Source organism: Sminthopsis crassicaudata, chromosome 2 (assembly GCF_048593235.1).
Source record: "Sminthopsis crassicaudata isolate SCR6 chromosome 2, ASM4859323v1, whole genome shotgun sequence".
NCBI classification, from domain to species: Eukaryota; Metazoa; Chordata; class Mammalia; order Dasyuromorphia; family Dasyuridae; genus Sminthopsis; species Sminthopsis crassicaudata.
In genome coordinates, this window is record NC_133618.1 from 223,770,641 (window position 1) to 223,790,399 (window position 19,759).

General features: G+C 37.2%; 1 protein-coding gene across 25 annotated transcripts in view; it reads right to left on the reverse strand.

Annotated features, from left to right (window-relative positions):
• CLIP4 (CAP-Gly domain containing linker protein family member 4) overlaps positions 1-19,759 on the reverse strand; it is a 130,797-nt gene that overhangs the window by 80,194 nt on the left and 30,844 nt on the right. For 12 of the 25 annotated variants that reach the window (XM_074288279.1, XM_074288278.1, XM_074288265.1 and 9 more), the window contains 4 exons: positions 9,410-9,557; positions 8,137-8,276; positions 3,847-3,940; positions 2,492-2,653 (listed from right to left, as the gene is read on the reverse strand). In XM_074288279.1, the coding sequence (XP_074144380.1) occupies positions 2,492-2,653; positions 3,847-3,940; positions 8,137-8,276; positions 9,410-9,542 (529 nt within the window). In that variant the 5' untranslated portion in view covers positions 9,543-9,557. Of the gene's footprint in view, positions 1-2,491; positions 2,654-3,846; positions 3,941-5,801; positions 6,109-8,136; positions 8,277-9,409; positions 9,558-14,841; positions 15,155-16,493; positions 16,781-17,531; positions 17,597-19,759 lie in introns of those variants that run through there. The other 13 variants (XR_012486187.1, XR_012486186.1, XM_074288284.1 and 10 more) reach the window with 5 other exon arrangements.

The following is a 19,759-nucleotide window of genomic DNA, read 5'->3' on the forward strand; positions in this document are numbered from 1 at the left end:
ATCTATAAGTGCCACCTCCTCCAAGAGGCCTTTTCTGATACCCCAGTTTTACACATGGCCCTACAAAAATTACTCTGAATCTCTTTTTGTGTATGTTTTGTACTTATTTATCTATATGAGTTGAATATTCCAAAAAAAATATAAGATCCTTCAGGGCAAAAACAATGTCATGCTTGTCCTTATATCCTCATAATACTGGGGATATACTACCCCCTTAGAACTCTCTTAATTGTTCTCTAAATGTTTTGAGTTGAATTGAACTGTGATTCAGGTGATATGATTAGGTGGCACAATAGTCAAGAGTTCTGGGCCTACAAAATGTCTGTGGCAGCCCTTTTCATAGTGGCTAGGAATTGGAAAATGAATGGATGTCCATCAATTGGAGAATGGTTGGGTAAATTATGGTATATGAATGTTATGGAATATTATTGTTCTGTAAGAAATGACCAGCAGGAGGAATACAGAGAGGCTTGGAGAGACTTACATCAACTGATGCTGAGTGAAATGAGTAGAACTAGGGGATCATTATACACTTCAACAATGATACTATATGAGGATGTATTCTGATGGAAGTGGATATCTCCAACATAGAGAAGAGCTAATCCAATTCCAATTGATCAATGATGGACAGAATCAGCAACATCCAGAAAAGAAACACTGGGAAATGAGTGTAAACTGTGAGCACTGTTTTGTTTTTCTTCCCAGGTTATTTTTAGCTTCCAAATACAATTCTTCCTTTGCAACAACAACAACAACAACAACAACAACAAAAAATTCGGTTCTGCACATATATATTGTACCTAGGATATACTATAAGATATTTAATATGTATGGGAATGTCTGCCATCTAGGGGAGGGGGTGGAGGGAAGGAGGGGAAAAATTTGGAACATAAGGGAGTACAACAGATAATGTAAAAAAAATTACCTATGAATATGTACTGTCAAAGAAAATGTTATAATTATAAAAATTAATTTAAAAAATTAAAAAAAAGAAAATGAACAAATCAGAATAATTGATCATATATTAATTTATTCTTATAAAGAATTATATTTAAACCAATTTAGCAATGCACAATTTCATGGAGCCAAAGTGAGAATCTATGTAGTTATTTATTTATTTTAATGAATTTTTTTTGTTGTAATATCTATTGATTCATTGTAGAATAATGTGCCCTGTGTTATACATGTGTATAAATAACAGTGAGTCTTAAGTCTATATCACCTTTTAGTGGAGAATGAAAATAAAGACAAGAATAAAAAATTTAAAAAAAAAAAAAAAAAAAAAAAAAGAGTGCTGGGCCTAAAACAGAAGATTTGAGTGCAAATCTGATGACAGACATCTGCTATCTGTATGACCCTGAGCAAACCACTTAATCTATTAATCCAGTTTCCATAACTGTAAAAGGGTGCTAAAATGGTACTTACCTCCCATGGTGGTTATGCCTCTGAGGTTTTTAATTCTATCCCTATCTGAGCTTCAGTTTCTTCATTTATGAAATTGGAATAATAATACCTGTAGCAGCTAGCTTCATAAGACTTTTGTGAGGATTAAAGATGATGTGGGTGGTTGCAAACTTTAAAGATTCTGCAAATACCACCAGAGCAATACAATATGTGACTCTAGGTTCACAGTCATTATTTCATTCCTTAAATTCAATTCATTAAATTCCATTCCTTAAGTTCAATTCATTCAATTCTATTTCTTGAATGGAAGAAGTCAGAGAAGAAATAAAGGAAGCTCTTTAAAAAGGCCAATAGTGAATCAAAGTTATTCCCAAACACTCATAAATTCTATTCTAGACTACTACTGAAACAGATTTCTATATGGAATACCCATCAATGGCCTTCCCATCTCTACCTTTCCTACCCACCCCTCAACATACTTTATGCCAACTTACTAAAAAAAAAAAAAACCTCCTTTGGAGATCATCTCATCTTGTCATTCTTATACACAAGGAGCTACAGTAGTTACCTATTACATCAAATTCAGACATTTAACTTAGGCTTCCAAGCATTTTACTAACTCAAAGTTTTATCAACAACACTATTCATCTTGTCACTTCCTGCTTTAATCCTCCAATCCAAACAAGCCAATATATGCTGGTCATTCCCCAAGAAACTTATCACATCGCCTTTTATAATGTAGCATGGCTCAGACAATAAAGAACTGGCCTCGCTATCAGGAAAACCTGGGTCCAAGTCCCATCACAGGTAACTATTCCATTTGAATCTAGAAAAGTAACTTAACTTCTGAATGCCTGATGCATTTTTCCCTAAGACTATAAAGTCCCAGAAAAGTGGCAATTTGCAGTTAAAAAAAGCTGCTCACTGGAAGATCTCACAATGAAATCACAAGTCTAGTTTTTAAAAACTGAAGTACAATATCTTCCAATTATGAACTTTTACCACTTTATTAAAATGCCTAGCGTACTTAATCCTTTTTACTCAATGGATGCATAATGAATAATGATGATGTTCTGACATTACTTACCTTTTGGTTTTGAAGCCTTCAAAATTAAATTTATAAGTTCTGGGACATCAAAGTAAGCAGCATAATGCAAAGCATTCATGTTTGTCCAGCGACTTCTCAAACTGACATCTGCCCCCAGTTCAATGAGATGAGAGGCAAATTTTACAGCTGTTTCAACATCACCTTAAAAAAGAAGTTTTCAAATTAATTTTCACCAGATAAGAAAAATTGTATATGCCACTAATGATCCATCTTATTATCCATACCAAAAGCACAAGCCAAAAAAAAGCTATTTTATAAAATATGTATAATTTTAAAAAGAAAAATCATCCAAATGTAGATTGCTAACTTACATATTTTGTTACAAAAATATTCTAACAATATAAATTGTAACACATCATTCTTTAAAATATATCATGTCTTAATGATTATATTTTTCAATGATTCAAATAATTAAAAAGTGCTACTGAAATTCTGAGCTGAAAATTCACTATGAAATCAAGAATTAAAGAATAAATTTCAGATCCTTAATAGCATACTAAAACATGTACATTTCAAAATGATACCCTCAAAACTGAGTATTTTTCAAAACAAAACACTCCCAATCAATTTTTCTTCCCTTTTAAGAGCCAAAAAATGTAAACATACACTAGCCTCCATATGAGACATGAGAACAAACTTTGGGCAGTTATAAGTGAGCAGGTCTCTATTATTTACACTAATTAAGAAGACAGATAATATAAAACTTCATAATTGTCTTTGGAATACTACTTATCAGTATTTACAATCTGAATATGCATTTGTTTGATATTCTGGAAATTCATTTTAAGTAAATCAATAACATGATACACATAACATGACTTAAGTAAACCCTCTCTAAAACCCACTTAACTCTAAGACCATCTCGGAGTGAAGCAAAACACTAAACTCAGTCAATTGTTCCCATTCTGGAGCAGAAAAGGTGAATGATTACTGTATTTCAACAATTTGTCCTATAGGTGTCAAGCAATCTACAGAGAGAGACCGACCAAGATGTGTACTAAAACAAGGAAAAAAAATGCAATTTGTGAAACTTAATAGAAAATTATCTGGCAGAACAGAAAATATGTAGAATTTATCTTTAAATAATCAGGATCATCTTAAACTTGGCCCTACTTCATCAGGAATTCCCAACATTCACAGAATTCTCTTTCTCCATATTATGCTTAATATATTAGTCAGCATTCTTTCCACAAAGAAAATGTGGGTAGATGTGATTTCCATTTTTAAGATATGACTTTATAGCCAATAAAGGCCAGGAACATGTAGTTTGATCTGATATTCTACTTCCAAAGTCCTAAAAAGGGAATCAGTCAACAAATCTGCTATATACTTACCAATACCATGAGCTCCAGATTTGCAGGTATAATGGAGAAGAGTCATATCAGTCAGTCCATCTCTATCATTAACATTACATCCTCTCTTGATAATCTAAACAACCAATAAGAATAAAATCAGTGTTGTTACTGGTGTTGTTTTTAAATTAACATAAATCTAGAAGAATTAAATCAATTTACTCAAGAACATAGCTAGTAATCTAAACAACCAGTAAGAATAAAATCAGTGTTGTTACTGGTGTTGTTTTTAAATTAACATAAATCTAGAAGAATTAAATCAATTTACTCAAGAACATAACTAGTCCAATATATTCAATTTAGTGTTTAACTAACATGTTCCCACAGAACTAACAATTCCTCAAATAACTTTTCAATCCAATCTCATGAAACAATCTTTATCATGATAGACATCACCAAAAAGAAGGTAAAACATGTTACAACATAGGTAAAAATAGTCCTCTCTAAATACCAAAGGGTGTAATGTTAACCAAAATAAAAAATACCAGGTCACTCTACCCATTGCGCCAGCCATTTTATAGTCAAAACAACACGTATTAATTAAGTGCCTCAATGTTTCAAGGACTGCACTAAGTACTGGAGACACAAAGGCAGACAAAAGACAGTCCCCTTCTCAAGAAATTCACAGGCTAGTAAAGGTTAACAATATGCAAACAATTGTGAACAAACAATACATATAGAGGATAAACTGGAGATAATCTCGGGGAAAGACACCAAGGAGACAGGGAAAGGTTTCTTGCATAAAGCAAAAGTTTAGCCAAGATCTAAAGGAAGCCAAGAAATCCAGGAAACCAAGATGAGGAGAGAATTCTAAATAGCAGATAATCAGTGAAAATTCAGGTAGGAGATGAGAATATTTTGTTGTAAGGAATAGAAAGGAGGCCAGTGTCATAAGACTGTAGAATATGGTCAGTGTCATAAGACTGTAGAATAGGTAGAAGGGATATAAGATAATGGGAAAGATAGATGTGGATAAGTTATAAAGGATTTGTTTGTTTTATAATGAAGTATTTTAAAGACAATCAGAAGATTTTATATTTGATCCTGGAGATAAACAGGGAGCCACTGATACTTACTTATTGACAAATCTTTGAAACAATAATAGATCCAGGAAAGTAGGAATATCTACCAGATAGTACCAAAACTAAAGAAAAGAAGGCCCCGTCTGAGAGAGCACCAAATTAAAGCCTCTCTCTTTAGGAAAACATTTTTTAAAACAGGTGATGCTAAGTCACAGCAGTCAAGAGAAAAACTACAACAGAACAAATCCCAGCCTAATCTCTAAAAAACATAAGCGTTTTTTAGCTATAGTAGAATTACAACCTGCCATAAGGGCAATTATTTCTATAAAATTTCTTTGACTATATAATAATCAAAGCCAGTGGCTTTGTTATGCTGAAACCTTCCTTGAAATTATATTCCTCATAATCAGATTTCACACAATTATATTTTTATAGAAGTTTCCTCTGCTCATTCATGCTCATCAAAACGTATCATCTAATCTTTCCAATTCAACAATTGTCATTGTATTACAGAGGGCATTATCCCTACATTAGAGAACATTTCTATACTTCTATCTTCATCACAAATTTGCTTGAAAAAATAATGATCTCAGTTCCTGAGAGCATCTCAAATCTAGAAATATGAATAATAAAATAATACACTATCCTGGATTAAATGAGAAAGTGTTGTTAAATTCAATTTAGGCAATTATTTTAGTGTCCTTAATTTATAGTAGTCAGAGAGAAAATAAGTTATAAATCTAGGATTATAGATTCCACTTCTTCAATCTTACCCTGACCTTTTTTTCTTACACAATATGTGCTTCTAACAGCTCATTTTAATGAGTAATTTTTTAATGAATACTCCAGAAATGATATACACCAAATGTCCTAAAGAGAAACTGAGGAAAAATTAAATGATCAAATAAAACTTGCCTACATTCGTGATACTACTGCCCAGGGAAAAGCCTGGCCTTCCCAGCCGTCCCAGAGACGGTCGCGGCGCACCGCCTCGGTGGAAATGCGGCCAGGCTCCGTCGGGGGGCACGGCACCTCACCCCGGCCCTGCCCACTGCCGAGGGTCGGGAAGAACGAGGGGCGGGAAAGATCCGCCAGAAACCACCAGCACGGCCGGCCAGGGACTGCTGGGTTGAATCTTCTGGGTTGACTGCGCGGACCCACCCGTTTACCTCTCAACGGTTTCACGCCCTCATGAACTCTCTCTTCAAAGTTCTTTTCAACTTTCCCTTACGGTACTTGTTGAGTCTCGTGCTGGTATTTAGCCTTAGATGGAGTTTACCACCCGCTTTGGGCTGCATTCCCAAACAACCCGACTAGGAGACGACGCTCTACTTTGTACACATCCCAATATTCAAATGAATATCTGATCACATTATTTCAGACATTCCCTCCAATTATTCAAGACCTAATAAAGTAGTTTATACTACTTAGGTCCATCATGTATCTCCTCCCTTGCCCTCTAAAGGTCACTGACAATGATTTTCTGGAGATTGTGACATTACACAATTAAAATAAAATGATGTTTTTATTTTTGTTTCTGTCAGAAAAGAATCTAAAAGTACAAAAGATTTCTCAGATGTACCCAAATTGCTTTCTTGTACTCTCCAATTCTGGACCAAATGCAATGTCCTTATATAATACTTTCTCAAATTATACTGATAAGACAAATTCAATGAGCTATCCAACCAAATCTTATTAAATTTTCTGGACAGAAAGCATAATTAAAGGAGTACAATTTGAGAGGTGAAGTTCAATTGCTTCATTTTATAAGTGAGGAGATCAGGTTTCAGTCAAGAAAAATGAAATGACTTCTTCAAGGTCACACAACTACTAAGCACCTGGATCAGGATACAATTGCAATGCCTCTGATTACAAACAGTCGTTTTCACTCACTAACATGCTGCCTTTTCATCTCTGGTTTTTCCTTTGTAATCTATTATATCCATTTCTGTTGACTTGTCATGGAGCTCATTAGAAGATAGATGCCCTTTATTTATTTTCAGGCTTAAAACAAGACTACCTGCAAATGGTCGTGTCTACAGGATCTCACCATCTATAGAGAATCCTTCCATTTCAGTACTTCACAAGAAGCCTCTGACAGAAGTGAGGACTTTAGCAAGGACTTTATCATTAATTTATGACCCATCTAATACTGATATAGGATGGATGAACAAAATTATCTCTGTGGCTGAATCCATTGTATGATCTTAACACACAATGTGTGTGATCTTAGAGGAAAACTTTTAAGGCTACATTTTATGATACTAAATCTTTTTTTAATCAACAATAGAGCAAAATCTTGCATTCACTACATCTTTCAAGCAACTGCATGACTGAAGATGGTATAGAAAGTCATTTTCAAAAAATTGCCCATTCTGTTCTCATAGTTTCATCAATGAAAAACCCTTTAATTTCCACAGATTTTGGGAAAATAGGAAGTTAGGCATGGGGGTCAATAGTTACCAACATTGCCTTCATCACCTCTTTCTAAATAAGTAGTAAATTTTTATTCCCTTCATTCATTATTTTTTCCTCTTGCAGACTGAAACTTGAACATAAACCTCTTGATGTTTTTAAGATTGGTTTCCTTCCAAAACATTTTTCTTTTGTGTATACTTGGTCTGGCCCAGTTATTCTTTCCAATGTCATTAACTTCATTCTTTTAAATACCATTTCTAATGCCACTGCCACCACAAAAGGACAGCAAGGGTCAGTCTCTATTTTCTACTGTTTCATAGGTTAACTTGGACAAAAGTTTCATCACCAAATCATTTTTGTAGGATTTGTAGGATTACCTTTCTATACTAGAACAATCCTCAGAGTCATAGAAACAATGACCAGGACTATCCTCAAAAAAATTTAGAAACTGTTAAATTTAGAAAATATTAGAAACTAACCAAGCTTGAGTTCACCTAGCTACATTCTCAAGAACTCAGTTTCACTAAGAGAATAAGATTTTCATTAAGGAACATATGAATACAAAGTATAAGTAAAACATTAGGGTGAAAAAGGGATCTTTTATATAAGAAACATTTATTAAATGCCTACAGTATTTAGAGCATTATTGTAAGGATAAATAAGCCATTACCCCTGACAAAATAGTGTTTACAATTTAGCATGATTAAGTTTTCTTTACCAACTTTCTTTCTTATGAGGCCTGAAATAGGATACTACTTACTAAACAAACATAATTCTAGTAAAATCCCCAAATTTAGGTATTATATTTTAATAATAAGTATACATTCCTTACCTCATTCCCAATAATATCAATGTTCTGTTGAACTTGGGGAACCCATTGTCTTAAAATGGCAAATAATTCAGATACTGATGTTTTAGGATCAAAAAGGATTTCTTGGCACGATGCATCATTAGGATCAAAAAAAGAAAACTCTGTTTAAAAGAGGAAAATATTATTTTAAAAGATAAGCAACAAAAATCAATCCCCAACACTCATTATAATAAGTTTCACAGATTACAGAGCTAGAAGGGAGATTCAACAGAATTCACTTAGTCCAATGCCAATTTTACAAATGAAGAAACTGAAGCCCAGAGAAATTAAGGGACTTGCCCAGGTTAGTCTGAGAAAGAGTAAAAATGGAAATCCAAGTCTCATTCTCCCAACAATGAATTTAACCTTCCAAGTATACCCCTGCTTCTTTCAACTCTAAAATGCTATGATTGCAAACTAGAAATTGTTAATGATATCAAACTATATCTTTTTATAATACATGTAACTTTATAGTTAAAAAGCACAATAAAATCTGTACACAATGGAAAATTTAAATTTCAGGAAAGACACATTGCTAAGATAAAGGTGAATAAAACTTATTTGTTCACTCACAATGTTAAAAACTCATGTCTCCTTAAAACATGTTTCTTCCTAAAGAACCAAAATTACATCTCAAATGTTTAGCAAAATTGGGATCTTTCACCATTTTACCAAATTGATCTTCACCTTTCCAAGACATATTATTCTTGTCATTAAAATCTATAAATGATGAAATAATTCTTAAGAACATTAAAGCCTTTTTCTGGAAAGGTTCTATAAGATTATCTTGCTCCTCTGACATCTTGAGAAGATATCGCTACATCTATAGCATCATAACAAAAATGATGGCATATCTATTCTGTTTTTGTGTGCACTTATTCTTTGGGATGATTTAGCTTAGATAGATCTCATAAAAAGCTGTCACCCTCCACTGCCCTTTGCTATTTTATAAAATAATATTCTACTTCTAATGTTCTATAATCTCAGAAAAATTCTGAAAGTTTATGTCATTTTTTAAATTGCAAATTCAGGAAGTCTGCTATTATTGATTAAAATAAATATATACATTTTTAAGTGAAATGCAAGTGTTGACATAAGAAATAAAGCAATCAGTATGGGAATGCAGAAGCTGAAAGTAAACTATAATAAAAAGAGAGCTTTTGAATTTTGTATAGGATACTGTACATAGTTTTAGAATGATTGAAAAAAATCAATTTGCCAGTTTACAGAAAGTTAAAATGACTACACTACATACCACAGTCTGAAGGCATTGGTGCTGCAGAAACTGAAAAGATAACCGGTGTATCAGAACCTGAAAATAAAAATGGGTATCTTCCAATCAAAGAATTTCCTTCTGAGGGAAGATCTGGAAGGTCTTCTATGGTCATCCTCTAGAAAGCCACCTTTAAGGAAAAAAAAAATTATTCCCATAAAACTTAGAATAGTTAATTCTTAAATCATATTTTTTTGTTTTTGTTGGATTTTTTGAGTGGTGGCTTTTTTTTTTAAGAGGACAATCTTTTAATGGATCTTGTCTTTTCAGTTTCCAATTGCTGGGTTATTTTTTTTCCTACTCCTTTCAGCATACTGATATAATAAAAAATTTTTCTAATACAATCTCTGTCAATGACAAAGGAAATTTTTCCCAGAAAGGCATGGGTGATTACCCAATATTTCACAATAAATAATAGGTGAAACCAGTTTCCAAATTCCAGACTAATCTAAAAGGGTGGGGTTGGTGTTCTCTTAGTTTTACTAAGACACACCACAAAGTATCCACTAGCAAAAAGTTACCTATTTAAGCCTAGTACTCTGGAATGCTGACAGGGATATCTATCATCACATATGTATGGAATGCAATACAATAGGCTTGTGTTTCTTCACATACAAATAATCTCTTCTATGATGAATTTCCATTCTGTCTCAACATCCAAGTAAAACTTATGGAAAATTATAATCATATAATAAACCGTGTTCAACTATTTACTAGTACTGTTTTATAGTCATAATTTCTTGTGGATACTATATAGGATTTCTGATGATTCCATGCCATGAAAGAGTGTGAAAACAGGGACCTTTTGGAACAAACTGCATGATGATTCACTGTCCCCAGGAAATATGAACTAATAAAACATGAACTAATAACCAGTAAATTCATTCTACTCTGCTGAGTTACTTAAATCAGGGTCTAGCTTCTATCAGTACCTAACCATGATCATTACTGCTCAATCCTTGTTATTTCTCTTGGGACAAACAATATTACAAGGACCCTGGAAAGTACTACAAGGGACTGTGAATTCTAGGCAGGAAACTTAAGACTTCTGAAGTACAGGTGACACTTTCATCACCATTGCTGATCGAAGGTTAGGCTTCAGAAGACAAAAGCAAACTTGGGAAACAACTACTTAAGAAGGTACAGGATGTGGATTTCTATGCTAGAGATTAAGACACAAGAACGACAGGCATTTGGCCAGAGATGGTTTGTATCAAATAATGGCAATAAAAATACACCGGACAAATCAAACAAAGGAGACAATAAGAGATGACAAAATTCAGAACCTCAGTGGCCAGAGCACTAGTTGAAGAGTCCAAAGATTTAGATTTAAATCTCACCTCTAACATTTTACTCCCTGAGTGATCTTGAGCACTTAACTTTCCCAGGTGATGCAGGGTAGACTGAATAGAACTTAAGGTTTCTACCAGCTCTAGAACAATGAACTTATGAAATACAAAAATCATGAGAAGGAAACAAAGGAAACCAAAGACTTTAATGCAATGAGAGAAGTCTGAGATTTGAGTAGATTTGATTTAACTGGAATATGGAAACTAACAAACTTATCAAAAGAAATAAAGAACTGAGCAGCATCACATATAACTAACATTTATATCACACTTTTAGCATTTGCAAAGATCTTCATATACATTATCATATTCAAATGAATAAATCCACAAACTAGAAGACCATTTGAGTTGAGTTCAACAAAGAGAGGAAAAGAAGCAGTATCATGGCAGGAATGCCATTGATCCCCTAAAGAGGAGAAAATGGATGGACTCAACAAATATCACAAACCTGCCCCAGAGGCAGGTTATAAGTGATGGGACTTCATCAACACCCGATATGTGTTCTTTTAGCTTTCTGCTAAAAGAGCAGCCAAGAAATGTCTGGTTTGCCATAATGGTTGTTTCATTCTTCAAAAAACAGAGGGACAAGGAAAATGGTTACTGACCCTGCTAAGAAACTACTTGTCTAAGGAAAAAAAGAAAAAAAACAAAAAAACAAAAAACAAATGGGCTATGACTTTTTAGTGTCCACAATCACATTGAACTTTGGGTCTGAAGTCCTAGGCTCAAATGCTAAGTGACTCTTCCTGGCTATATGAAAGTCACCTAACCTCAAAATGATTTCATTTCCTCATCTGTAAAACAGGGATATTAATTCTTGTCCTACTTATCTCACTGGGGTTGTGATCTATAGAACCTCAAAGTTCTATAGATCCATCAGCTGTTTTATTATTATTATTACATAGGACCAAATAGTTGAACACATATTAGTAAAATAGATTTCAAAGACATTTAACAGATTTAATAGAATGAAATTTTAAAAAGAAATAATGCAATCCAAAGGATGCATGGAAGAAGTAATGTCCAGAGTGAGGGACATAATAGTCCTACTGTATTTAGCCAGGATTAGATCACAACTAGAGAGAAAAAATATTGATAAGCCGGAGGGTGTCTAAAGGAAAGCAGTTATGATGATGATTATATGAGAAGTTCTGCCATATGAGGACCAAGGGAAGAAATTAAACTACTAAAACAAAATACTCAATTATCTTCAAGTTTTTTAAGAACTAGGGTGTGAGAGAAGGATTACATTTTGTCTTCATTAGAAGGGAGAATTAGAAATAACAGGAAGAAGCTGGAGAGAGCAAGATTTATATCAGTATGAAGGAAAGCTTTCTAATAAACTGTGCTGTTTTCTTTTCTTTTTTTTTTTGCATTTTTTTAATAATATTATCCCTTGTATTCATTTTTCCAAATTATCCCCTCCCTCCCTCCACTCCCTCCCCCCGATGTAAACTGTGCTGTTTTCTAAAAGAGTTGCCCATCACTATAGTTCTTTGAAGGGATCCTAGATAACTTTCTGGGGATATTGTTCTACCTGAAAAGTTCAGATTGAAAACAAAGACCTCTCAGGTTTCTTCCCACTCTGAGATCCTACAATTATATGGTGCTTTATCATAATCTGAGGAGGATGCTACTTATTCCTGGAATTGAGAAGGAAACAAAAATTTTGGTCAAGAAAAAAAAATGAAATAAGGACAGCTTCCTCGATCCTTTTGTGCATTTTCACATCTATGGGCAACTGCAAATCATTAAATTACATTTTAAAACCAAATTGAAAAAAAATCAAGGCTTCAACTTAAAAGTTTCTTTTTCTTTTGAAACAAATGCTCTTTTGAACTTTAACCTGCTCCATCTCTAACCTAAGCCAGTTCAGTACTGGGGATTGACCATAATGGTTCCTGTCTAAGCTCTGAGTACCAATGCAGCTCAGAATTCTCAAGTTCAGGGGGAAAAAAATCAACCAACCAGAGCCTTCCAGGTAGCAGGGGGTCTTAGTAATCACCATCTTTCGACAACACTACAATTTATCCCTAACTTCCTGAAACCTGCTGGTCTCTGCTTTTGGGAAAAAGAAAAGGAGACTCAAGAGATGAATAAATTTGGAGCTTCAGAAAATAGTATGTAGGTTATAGCTGATGTTTCCTTTTAGGTCAAACTTTTTTACACAATGGCAGCAAAACTTTTCTCTGGAGATTGTTAGAGGAACAATATATTTTTACAAGAGGAAAAAAGTTATTTGCAGTTTTAAGGGGGGGAAAAGTGGATTTGTGGGGTATAATAGTCTATTACTTGCCAGCAATTACCCATTTAAAGCTTAAGGCGATTTGATTTGAAAAGTTATAACAAACAAGAAAAAAAGATAAAATGACAATATTTATTGTTGCATCTACCCACATACACTTTGTTTTACTAGATGTTGGTTTAATATGTGCAACTTAACATTACTCATGTGCTTTTTTTAGTGGAGGGAAAAGAAGCAAGTAAACACAGCAATTAATCACAAGCACTTCTTGCTGATGTTTTAGCTTTGTAAAATCAATTATTGTCCCTTTAGATGGCATAGCATTACAGAGATATGGGAGCAATATGGAGCTAAGGAAGGAAAGAGAAGCAGCCAGGGCTACCTCTATAAGAATCCTAGCATTACAGTAGAGTGTGGTTATGCTTTGACAATATATTAGCAATGACAATATTATGCAAATAATGACTGTACATGAAACATAACAATAGCTGGCATCTGCTGAGGTAAGGTAGTATTTGTTCTTAGTTATTATGCAAATGACACACCACAGTTCTTAAAATAAAAATTTTAAAATTGAGTATTTTGTTTTAGTAGTAGTTTAATTTCTTCCCTCGATCCTCATATGGCACAACTTCTCATCTCCTCATCATGATGACTGCCTTCCTTTAGACACCCTCCAGCTTATCAATATTTTTTCTCTCTAGTTGTGATCCAATCCTGGCTAAATATAGTAGGACTATTATGTCTCTCACTCTGGACATTACTTTTCCCAAGTTTCAATTTGGAAAATACTGAGAGAATTCCAGTCTCATTTTATCAATCATGAACACCACAATCCTACAATGTTGCTCTGAGGGACTGTCTCAAGGAAGTCTGGTTAATACCCACTTAAATTCTAATCCAGAAGCAGAACACCAAGTTTCACCAAAATAGCTTAGTAATGCCAGGAGCCCACCAAGCAGTGGTTCTGGAAAGAGAGTATACCTTTTGTCTGCCAGCAGCTAGGGGTTTCCTGTCACATTCACAGAGAATTGCACAGATTGGATTCCTTTACTCAAAATGCTTAAGTACTTCACCAATCATTATTCTTTATTATCCCCAATAAATTTCAAAGTAGTACCAGCAAAACAGATATTTTGGTACAAAATTAAAAATCTATTTATTTGCTATAACACAAAGTTTAGTTTATTCGACCAGCATTCACTAAATCTATTCTATGTTCTCCGAATGATACCAGTCACTGTAAAAAAAAAAAAAAAAAAAAAAAAAAAAAGTACAAAAGAAATAAAGGAGTTGTTCCTGCCCAAAACCAGGTCTCATTCCTGATTTTTTCTTACAAGGCCATCTATAATTTAATCCAAAGTAACAAAATATAGATTTGTGTGTATGTATATATGTATATATATGAAAATAACCACATTGGGACACAGTCATTCGGGGAGAAGACAGCAGTTCTTAAGCTACGACATTGATATGCTAACAGATTTTTCAGGATGAATTACCATTTATAAAAATTTAAAGCAACACATTAAGATCACTTTTTAAAAAAAAAATTATTCAACTCAATGTAATCTTTTTAGAAATGGACACCACAAATATTAGGCGGTTTTGGAGACAGCAGTCATTGAGGATTTGGACATACTTACATAACAATAATTTAACAAGTTCATCTTACAAGGACTTTTTTTCCCTTTTATGCTACAGTTTTGTTCTCCTCCCAAAAGGACAAATGTCCTAAAACAAGCAGTATGGGCAATTGTCAAATCTAAGTTTCACATTAAATGATTTCACAAGAGCCACTTTATAAATATTTTCATTACCCTTTTATGCACAGGTTGATTTCCTTCAACAGAATAGAAGTTCTTTGAGGGCAGGGACCATTCAGTTTTCATCCTTGTCTCCAAGGCCCACGATTGGCATATATAAAAACGTAATAAAAGCTTGCTGGATAAAATTTTAAAAGACTTCATAGAAACCATAAAAAAAAAAAAACAAAAAAAAAACTTCAGTGTATAACCATGAGAAAGCCACTTAACCTCTTGGGGCCTCACTTTTCCTGGTCTTTAAAGGCCAGAGTTGAACTAGAAGATCTGTCAATATCCAGTCCAGCTCTAAATCTGTGTTCTTTTGATCCTAAAAGTAAACAATGCAATTTAATAAACTTGGAAGTCTGCATTTTTCACAATCTCGGTCAGAATAAACAAAAAAAAAAAACTCATTAGTAAATTGTGAAGGAGGAATTTCATTAAGTCCGTGTAGAGTAAAATTCTCACGCCCATCATGGCAGTGTTTTCTTTTGTTTATATATACTTCAGAGCAAATCCTGGTCTGGTCCTAGACTATAAAGGGATGTAATAGTGCTGACAAAGCTACCTGAGTATCCACTTTCACAAAACACATTTTTAAATCTTTCAGTACAACCCTGGCTTCATAAGTTGCTTAATCGGATTCAAGAAAACAGTAAAGAACAAGTCCCAACTGCTTAGCGCGCGTCCCAGGAGCAAGTGTTTCCCTTCAAAATACAGGTGACTTGTCAAAACCCAAAGTGCCAGTGCGACTAGAGAGAACAGTCCTGTCCGCATTTATTTCTGGGAAGCGCTAATGGGAGGATAAGCGCCAGCACCCAGCGCAGCGAAAGGGCCCTCCCCGATGCTTGTATTTTTTGTGTTCCTTTATCCTCACACCTCGGAGTGCATCTGTGCTTGTACAGAATGAAGTCTCCCCCTCCTCCATTCCAGTCAGCAATTTATCTCTTATTACTCAAGAGTAATCACCTTGCGCTCTCCCCACTGCTGGGCATAGGCAGGCCTCACAGCCCGCTCTTTTTCACTCCGAAGCCATTCCGCTACCACTAACCCAGCCGCGCTTCCCACTAGTCACTGACACAGACTGCGGGGAATGAGCAGCGCCTGCTGGGGCACGGACGCCGCCGGGGTGACCTCTTACTCTCGTCTGTCAGAGCGAGGCGGGATACTTCGGAGATCTCCCAGCCCTGGCCCGCGAGCCCGCTACTCTATGACCTTTTGCCCTGGAACAGCCCGAACCCCAGACATAGTTATTCCTAAATCTCCTTAACCCGCTACGGTGCTCTGCAAGCCAGGACAACTAAGCCTGGGGCGAGGCAGCCTGGGCTCGGATCGCAGCCTCCACCCGCGCGGCACTGGGAAGTCGCCGCGAGAGCCCGCCCGCCTCTGCCTCAGTTTCCTCCTCACGGCTGTGGACTGGGGCCTCAGGTCCCCCTCCCAACCCAGCTCTCCCAAATGAAATGTTATATTAAAGCTCGCGGCAGGTGCGCCCCTCGCCGGCAGCCGTGCCCCCGGAGGGGTCGGATTCTGAGGCTCCCACACCCCGCTGCCATCACCATCCCAGCCCGTGCCAGAGGCCCGGACGCACCCGCACGAGTGGTCCCTCCCGCGACGCTCCACGGCCCCGACCGCGGCCGCCCCCCCTTCCCATCACTCCCCACCCCCACCTGCGCTCCTCCGGGTTCTCTCGGGGAGCCGCGCCGAGGCTGGGGTTGGGGCGGGGAGGGAGCCCCAGGGAGCGGCTCAGGCCGCGCCAGAGGAGAGCAGACGGCGCCGCCTCCGCCGGACTAGGCTGTGTGCAACACGGAGCGGGCCACTGCCGGCCCGCGGAGCCTCGGGAGACGCCCCGCCCCGCCAGCTTCTCCGGGCCTCCCTCCGACCCGCCTCCAACGGCCGCCGCCTCCAGGGCGCTGGGACCGGCTCGCGCATGCACACAGCACGCAGGCGCGCACGGGACGCAGCCGCAGCGGGCGCCACCCCGACCCCGACCCTACCGCCGCTGAGACCGTGAACGTGACCCGACTCATTCGGTTCCCTGTCCCGCGGCCTCCCTGACGCTAACCCGAGAGAAAGAAGAATAAATACTCGCGGCCTTTGCCCATCCCTAGCATCCGAACAGCCAGAATGGGCCTTCAGGAGCCCCCTCAGTCCAGGAGCTCCCTCAGTCCAGACCCGCCCCCTCCGGCCAGCGCGCATCGAGTTCTGGGAACTCGGAGGAGAAAATGACATCGCTGTTCTCAATAACCTCCAAATGAAACTTCTCGTGTCCTCTTGACTGTGAACGCAGGCGGCAAATCGTTAACGGTCCGTGGCCTGCCCGCACTGCAGGAGCCCAGGACACTCCCGCGCAGTTTAGAATCTCTGGTCTGAGTAGTCTGGACCAGACCCCCGATCCAACCCCCGAGAGTTAAATGAGGAGTTTGGGGCCTGGGAAGTGAAGCCCGAGGATGGATGGCAGGAACAGGAGTCAAACGCACGTTCTCCTACATCCGGGCTAGCGCTTGTGGAAAACGCCGAGGGCAGAGGGCCCGGGCCGCAGAGGCGGGAGCTAGCATCCCGAGCCTTGGGGGCGAGAATCCCCGCGGGAATAGCAGGAGGGCTGGCCTGCGGAGACCGGCTTCTAGGACCAACGCCTCACTGCAGACGTGAAGGAGGGAAGGGCTGTGACATCTCCAGACCTCCAATGGGCTCTCAGCCACTCTCACCTGCAAAGTCGGCCTTTTCCCGTCTGTAGTTAGAGCAAATTGCGCGAAGCCCTCACTTCTTCTCCCCCTGGGCACGCTCTCCTTGCTCTACCTGCCTAACTGAAAGCCAAGAGGGTAGGGCAGCTAGGTGGCGCAGTGGAGAGAACACCAGCCCTGAATTCAGGAGGACCCGAGTTCAAATCTGCCCTCAGACACTTAACACTTCCTAGCTGTGTGACCCTTAACCCCAATCTCAGGAAAAAAAAAACCACCAAGAGGTTATCGGAACTGCCATAAGCAACTTCACGATAAGCAGGGTTTCTAAGAAAGTTAAGGGCTCTTAACTGTGGTCCCTGAACTTGTTTTTTAATATGTAATGATTAATTTAAATATAATCGATTTCCTTCATAGTCATACATTATTCATTTTAAAATTCTGCATTTAAAAACATTTTCTACATTTAAAACATTCTGAGAAGGGAGTTATAGGCTTCATAGAGTTAGGACTAATTAGACACACACACCCCCCTCAAAATTAGTCACTACATCTAGGACAAACATCGCACATGGACAACGAACTGGGTTGTGATTTACGTTATTGGAAAGAGACTACAGATCAGTGACATCAGATTCCCCAAAGTACTCTCTGTTTTGCCAGAGACAACCCCCACAATGACAAGATAAAACTTCTCCCTTTCCCCCCCTTTCTTTGCAGGTCTGTAGCAAGCTCTCTCCTCTAACACTTCTTTTTCTTGGTCCTCATACAAATACCCTTTCTCTGGTTGCTGGATTTTCTCATGAATCTTTCATAAATCTATCTCCCTATTCCCTTTTACACAGTGTGTACACATTTTTGCATATTCAGTAAGCACCGCTTTAATCTCACATTAAATTTAAAATTAAATATTTGGTTTAATAAATTGAATATTTTCTGGTGAGATTCCATGATAAAAACTAATTAACAACTATCTCAAGGAATAAGTTGACTGACTGCTTAATTATTATTCAGGGATGTTTTTCCAAGATGCTTCCTAGAAAAGAGGAAGACAAAAGTAAATTGTACTTTTCTCCGAAGCCTGGGCCAGGGACTTTAAAATTTATCCTCAACATTCTTTTCTTCTTGGCAGTGATTTTTTTTTTTTTATCACATTATGTTGCTTGGAACACTTTTTGTTTGGGTTATTTTAAATATTCATGCCATAATAAGTTGCTTCCATCTTTCTCTGCAGCATATTTTATGGAGGCCTAAAAAGCTATTTATGTTGTATTGGATTTACCTATTCCTTTTAGGCACCTGCATACATTCTCACCAGCAGCTGTTGGAAAATCCTAGAGCATTAAATAGTATAGTAATATTTGGCAATTTGACATCAAAATCAAGTTACTCTTTTTAAAAATGTTTGGCAGGGCTCAATGCACTCATAAATTTTTTGTCATCCTTTGCTTTTTGGTGAGAAAATTTATATTATTTACTACATTTCTACCAACTAAAAAAACTATTCTAAGGTTCTATAACTCTCCAGCTCATAAGTATATTTTTTTCTGGGAGGAATCATTGAAAAACTACCTATACGTGGATCCCAATTAGTGCAAATAGTGGATTCCACCTATAAAGTGGTCACATATTTGATTATGCACTGCATATTTCCACTGGGCTGGAACCAATTGTCTTATTTGAGATAATTATAGTTTCAGGTCATGCTAAGTGGAATTTCACTTCACAGGATTCACTATTTGCACTAATTGGGATGCAGATGTATTTGTCACAAAACAAATGATCTCAAACTCAAGTCCCATTCCCTCATGGATCATTTAATTCCACTCTGTTACATGCCCAAAATAACTAAAGCATTAACCTTACCCTACAAAAAAAAAAAAAAAAAAACAACTTGTTTATAAGAAAGTCTTGGCAACAGGGTGGATGAATACATGCAATGCCATATTTTATTGATCACCCAAGTGCATACTCTACTAACAAGAGGCCACTCTCATTGTGCTTCATGATGGGACTTACAAAGACTTTTAACCAACAAGTAGGAGTAAACACATGGCATAGTTTTGGTCTCACAACTGCCGATAATTACACTTAAGAATGAGTGAGAAATTCAGGCAATTTCATCAGAAACACAGCTATCATCTTTGGTTTTATCAATGCTCTGGATCTCAGGAAGGTCATAACTTAACCCAGTACACAAAACTTCCCTAGGAATAATTTTAATCATTATATGGGAAAAGACAAAACACAGACAT